Source organism: Anastrepha obliqua, chromosome 6, assembly GCF_027943255.1.
Source record: "Anastrepha obliqua isolate idAnaObli1 chromosome 6, idAnaObli1_1.0, whole genome shotgun sequence".
In the NCBI taxonomy this organism is placed as follows: Eukaryota; Metazoa; Arthropoda; class Insecta; order Diptera; family Tephritidae; genus Anastrepha; species Anastrepha obliqua.
The window spans coordinates 2,295,875-2,302,727 of NC_072897.1; the positions used below are offsets into that span (position 1 = coordinate 2,295,875).

Below are 6,853 nucleotides of genomic sequence, written 5' to 3' on the forward strand. Positions count from 1 at the left end.
AGTTAACGAAATTACGAACATTACAAATCATATCATAAAAGACTTGCAAAATGATAAAAACGAAGAATCTTTTTTAAAACTAAAATATATACGGGAAATTTTTAAGGAAGGAATTGTAAATATCGCATACGCAATACACTGGGCAAAAGCCAATATAATCAACTCATATTATGCCAAGTGAAGAAATAGATATTGCCAAATAAATATTTGATAAAGATAATATTCAATTTATAAACTTAGATGAAGCTCTTGAATTTTCAGAAATTAAAATAGCAACCAATGCAAAACAATAATCTACATTATAAGTTTACCCACAGTAGAATCCGAAATTTTTAAAACAATAGACATTAGAGCCGTTAAGAAAAACAATAAAATCAATCAAATTAATTTCAAATAAATCCTTAATTGCGAAAACAATCTTTACGGAATATTAGGAAATTGTAAACAGTGCAACTCACTCCAAATATGTTCAAAAAACAATGTATTAGACTTAAGTAACGAATATTGTATAAGAAATCTATTAAGTAGCCGGTTGCCAAATTGCACAGTGACCAATAGCGAACATATTCCAGAATTCAAGGAACTATCACCAGGCATCATATTCTTAAACGATTTTAGAGGAGAAATCTTAATTGATGAAGAGCCCACATCCGTTAACGGTACATTCATAATTCACTACAGTTATATTACAATCAACAAGAAAAATTTTTCCAATGCAGAAAGATCATCACACAAGTCCCAAACCGCTATACTTCAGATATTTTCAGAAATAAGCGAAGACACCTTATCATTACAAATGCTAAAGCAGCTAAACCTCAATAACACAAAACAAATAACTTCCACAAAATCAACCAACATCAGCCTAGTGACAGTACTAATAGTCATCGTCCTACTCCTAGCAAAGTCAAGGTTAACACTCGAGAAAGCCAAACAAACAATTTCACTATTTTTAAAAAAATCCCGTAATACCGACCCAGCTGATTGCTCGCTCACCACACAGTGTTGCCAAGCAGTACATTTCGAAATTATTTACAAAATAAACTTAGAAAAATTATAATTTTTGTTAAAAAAGCTTAAAAATACTGTTGAATAATGCTAATTATAGAAGTTAACCCAAACCAAGTTAACAAACTCTTTGCTTCTTATAGTTTTAATTTATTCTTTTTAATTAAATTGCTTATTCAAATTTCATACTGATTTCTGCAATAAGCTTATAATGCAAGTATTATAAAATTGCTTACTCAAATTTCATATTGATTTCTGCAATAAGCTTATAATGCAAGTATTATAAAATTGCTTACTCAAATTTCATATTGATTTCTGCAATAAGCTTATAATGCAATTATTATAAAATTGCTTATTTAAGTTCCTAGAATTAAGCTACGCCACTATTTTTATTAATATAAATTAAGTATTATAGTTTACTTGTTTAAGCGGCTTTTTGGTTTAAGAACTGTGAGTGAATAAAGTGCGGTCAGTTGGACCGATAACAAACATTTTTTTAGAACTTGTATTTTTCAAGTTCTTAACTTAGATAAATGAACTATTTGCATTTATTGGTTTTTGGCTTTGGTTTATTAAACAATGAAAAATGTTAACTGATAACGCGGTTGTGTGAAAAAGTGTGTAAGCAAAAATATCAATGGCAACATTGTGTAGATACAACCAAACTCATATACACACGAACCGATGTATTGCGTAAATATGTAATTAAAAGAACGTAGTTGTTCACAAGGGTGAGTTTTTGTGAACGGTAAGGGACTGCGGTAAGGGATTCCGTGCGGTGTTCACTGTTTTCAGCATAACTCCACCCGTGGGAACGGCAAAAGCAGCAGAGTATCGAGTAGGGTAGAAATAATTATAAACTTCAGTTTGTTAAAAAAGGCAACTCAAAAATATGGATAGCTCCCCAAAAAATTACTTGTTTTTTACTCTTTCCCAGAGTAAATAGTTTAACTTGTACACTTATTTATATATGACTAGCAAACCCGGCCCGCTTCGCTGGGCACACTAAAATATAATAGATATGGTTTAGAACAGAAAAGATATGGTTTTCATATTATTTATTTCTTTATTCTTTATTCAAGCGCTTTGGCATAACCAAAATTTTTTTTTTTTCTTTTTGTTTTTGAGTAAATATAAAATATAAATGGAAAATCATAAGTACATACCCATACTGTACATAAACAACCAAAGGTTACCCGGCTCCACGTTTTGACCAATATCTCGAGACCCCAGCCACGGAGCGGTATGAAAAATACTCTGTACTAAAGCATTCACCAACAGCTTCCATTTGATATCCATATTGTACAAACACATTCCAGGGTCCACGTTTTGGTCTCTATCTCGAGCCCCTAGTCACGGAGCGGCATGAAAAATACTCTGTACTAAAGCATTCACCAACAGCTTCAATTTGAGATCCATATTGTACAAACACATTCTAGGGTCCACGTTTTGGTCTCTATCTCGAGACCCTAGTCACGGAGCGGTATGAAAAATACTCTGTACTAAAGCATTCACCAACAGCTTCAATTTGAGATCCATATTGTACAAACACATTCTTGGTTCCACGTTTTGGTCTCTATCTCGAGACCCTAGTCATGGAGCGGCATGAAAAATACTCTGTACTAAAGCATTCACCAACAGCTTCAATTTGACATCCATATTGTACAAACACATTCTAGGTTCCATGTTTTGGTCTCTATCTCGAGACTCCAGTCACGGAGCAGCATCAAAAATACTCTGAACTAAATCATTCACCAACAGCTTCCATTTGATACCCATATTGTACATACACATCCGAAGGTTACCCGGGTCCACGTTTTGACCTATATCTCGAGCCCTATCCACCAATAGGTATCCAAACTATACGTAAACCATCTTCAATACCTTCTTAACAATGTGTGTAAGTTTGGTTTAATTCGGTGCAAAGACACGGCCGGTTAGCGAACACACACAAAAAGTTGACTTTATTTTATATATACATACATATATTGTATATCAAAATTTCAACTTGCACATATCGAAATAACTTAGAGCTATTTTATTTTTATATTTGTATTTTTTTCTTATATTTATTTATTTTTATTTCTTTCAACTTCTAATATTCTATCCGGTGACCGAAATGTATCTCTGCAAATTCGAAAACTTTACTTCTAGCTTCTGCTATCATGTATGAGCAGGCAGTGCGATTCCAACTTTAAAGTGATGCCGTTAAATCTATGAAAAAACCCTGTGCTTTTTTGTTTGTATCAACTCACCGCACCTTATTGATCGTCGGTAAATCGGTAGCATAAATCTCTGGTAAACAAGTCTGAACGTCTTTATCCCTCAATGGCTATATATACATATAATGAGTGGAAGAAATGGAATTTGCTATAAAAACCTGTTATACTACATATTGATAAAAAGCATGCATACCAACAGTTGGCGAATTGTCCAGAGCTTTTGAATTTGTTCGTCAAACATAATTGCTTGTCCAAATTAGCACACGAAATGATAAGCGCAATGTTGGGAGCTGGAAGCGAATACTTTTTTGTTGCAACATGCAATTGCGACTACAAACCGGCAATGTGTCTGCTAGTGAATACATTATATTACGTTTCCACCAAAAGCAAACACCGTGTTTGCAGGAGTTGTGTTTGGGAGAACTGTCAACTGTTTCCACCGAAAGTTTGGGAGAAACTGTGTTTGAACTGTCTTCTGTTGACATTGTGAAATAAGAATTATAAAAATTGCCAGAGTAATGGGGACAAGTTTTTCAAAGATAATTTCCGAATGGAAAGATCCTGCTTTGAAAAATTGTGCAGCAAACTTGAAAAAATAGCCAAAAGAAAAACGAACTATCGAAACCCGATTTCACTAAAAAAGCGCGTGGCAATTGCTCTGTATGCAGAAAAAAACTGCAGGCATTCGAGGTCAATCCCTATTTAGCACATTACTGCCGCCTTGATTTAAAAACTTGGTATCTTTTCTTTATTGAAAATAATTTGTTTATATCGTTAATCTGGAAAAAGCGAATTTAATTATGCATAGACTCATGGATACGAACTTTAAATCAGACGGCAGACTATTATCCTTTTAAATTTGGTGTTCATTTGGTTGCCCGATTGGCCACTTGATCCTGCTTCCACTCTTATGATACAATTTTCTAGAATTCGTGATCTGAGCATCCATTGAGTGTATGAACCATATTGTAAACAAAATCGCCACAACTGCTCGTACACATATGTAGCGTATAAAAATAATTACTCTTATTTTCATATTAATTAGCTTTTTTCATTTTTACTCATTATTAATGACTTATTTTATTATGTTTATTCTTTTGGTTCCATTTCTTCCATATGAAACTATGTCATTCCTAAATGGTTAGCAAACAATAATTATGCTTTTATGCCTAGAATGAAACATAAAAATTGTCGCTTCTTATTGCTCGTTACATGACATACCATACCATATATCTCTTCATTTATTGTATAATCATTTGGCTTTTGAAGAATGCCACAATCTCTGTGCAAAGCGCAATGGTATGCCCATTTTAAGCAGCTGTGAGTGGCCATTCAATTTGAGATTTGGTCTGTAATGTAACACTGCCTCCCAGCAAATTTCACTTAATAATGGTATGGTCATCCACATTTTATAAAGGTCATTGCACCGTCGTATACGTTTTCCATCATATTCAATACCACCGAATATGTACATACAACCATTTTGACAGTGCGCTGCGGCATGGAAGTACAAAGCTTTTGGTAGAGAGGCTGTTTTTATAAGTGTCCATTGCTTAGTAGTAAAATTTAATCTCCATATATCTGAAAAATATACTTGATCGGCCTGCAAATGGAAAAGGGATATCCAACTTCAAATATAATTTAATAATACTAAATTTAATTATTACGCACCTGCCAGCCTCCCGTAATGAATGCTTCGACCTCACCATTCGATTTCGTGTGCTGTACGCAGGAAAAGCACTTTCGTGGGTTTGGATATCCGGAATTTTGTCGCTCGATTGTTAGATTTGTTTGTGATGTTCGATCGGGTAATGTGACGAAATATTCCCATCGGTTTGTAATTAAATTAAATGCAGGGATGCGTTGTAAATCATACACTAAATTCGATGTACCACCACCCAGCACATCTATGTATTGCCCATCGTAGACAACTTCGTGACGATAACGACCCTCTGGATCTTCGCGTATATCTGGACGACAGATATATACGCATTCCCACACTCGTGTGCGCAAATTTAAGCGATGCACATCACAAGAGTAATCATAGCCAGTTGTTCCCCCAACCGTATATAAATAATGTTCGTGTAAAACTATTCCCGGTCCATATTGCGGAATTGGCGCATCACCAGTAGCCTCTATTCGCTTAACACTCGGTTTTTTACCTGTTGTTTGATATATATAACAGTCGTTTGAGCAAGATTCACCAAATGGATAGCCGGTGCGTCAATCAAATGTCATATTGACAAATTGCAATCATTGTTGCCATGTTTCGATAAGAATGCAATAATAAATGAGGAAAATGAGCAACATTGCCACCACTTAATAATTAAATTAGACGCAAACCCAACAAAACACGCTTTGAAAAGTGGGTTTAGGTATGGAGTTGTGTTTTAATTTTGTATGGGATTTGACAGGTGTTTTGTTTGGTGTTTGCGCTAAGAACACGATAGCGGCAGAGAACCCAAACTCCGGCTGCGGTGGAAACTTAGTATTAGATCGTTTGTTACACGGATTTCAAATTGAATACTAATTTAGATATCGAGTAAAAGCAGGTGTGAGTAAGTAATAATTTGAATTGGGTTAAATATTCATAGGATTAGATATCAGATTTAGAGGAGATCATACAGACCTACATATGTATGTGTATCGATACCGTACAGAGCACAGCAGAATCCAAATGGCATTCCATGAAAGGCAGTCTCATCAGTTACAACAAACCACTTTGGATTAAATAATACATTTTTCAATAAATTTTGTAACAATCTTATTACCTAAATACTGATTCGAAAAATCAAGTTTTTATATATCTATTAAAAATCGTCCATCATCATCCATTCGGAAAAAAAATTGTTATAAATGTATTTAGCAGCGAAGGTTATTAAGTGGAATACTTTTTTGTCGTCGTTTTGCGTGCGATGCTCATACAGCGCCGCGTATTCCAATGTTTTCGCCTATTTCAGCGTTAAAATCCAGACATTTCAACAACAAACTGGAAGCTTCTCCATGCAGGGAAACCAGATGAGAAAAACGAACCCTATCTTATCCTCCAGATAAACAAAGAGGCAGAAAACAAACCCACGGGAAGATATAAAAAAACGGAACCCGATGGATAGGAATGACAACACGCTGGAAGTTGGCGAAGTAGAGCGCGATCTTGGCCTGGGTTCCGTGACAGAAGCGACACTGGCACCACAGCTTAAGAGTGATAAGCCCAACGTGATAGATACCACCGAAGACAGAGTGACGGCGACAGCCCGCCGAACCTGTGGAAAAAGTCTCTGACACCGACGGAAGCGAGAATCCTTCAAATCGACCTCCATCATAGCAAAACAACTACAGCTGAGCTCTTCATAACCTAGGAGAAGCGTGACTACGACGTGGTTGTAATCCAGGAGTCTTGGATAACCTCTGGTAACAAGGTTTTTGGACTGCAGTCTAAAAAGAGCTACAAGGTATACTACACTACAACGTGTAAAACCCTTAAGGTCGCCTATTGATGGAATGTATGTTAATGTAAGTGTAGGCATAGTATAAGATACACCCAATAATGTAAACGTAGAGTAATGCTAAGAAGAGATGTAGTATTAAGTAAAATAAGGCAACCCTAAATGACAAATGGAAGAAAG

General features: G+C 35.4%; 1 protein-coding gene across 1 annotated transcript; it reads right to left on the minus strand.

The window, feature by feature from the left end:
- Window positions 1–4,402: 4,402 nt before the first annotated feature.
- Window positions 4,403–5,450, minus strand: LOC129249946 (kelch domain-containing protein 10 homolog; the record flags this gene model as incomplete). The annotated part of the gene is made up of 2 exons (XM_054889613.1): window positions 4,403–4,830; window positions 4,899–5,450. Coding segments are annotated over 2 exons (903 nt in total), but the record flags the coding sequence as incomplete, so codon positions are not given.
- Window positions 5,451–6,853: the final 1,403 nt, after the last annotated feature.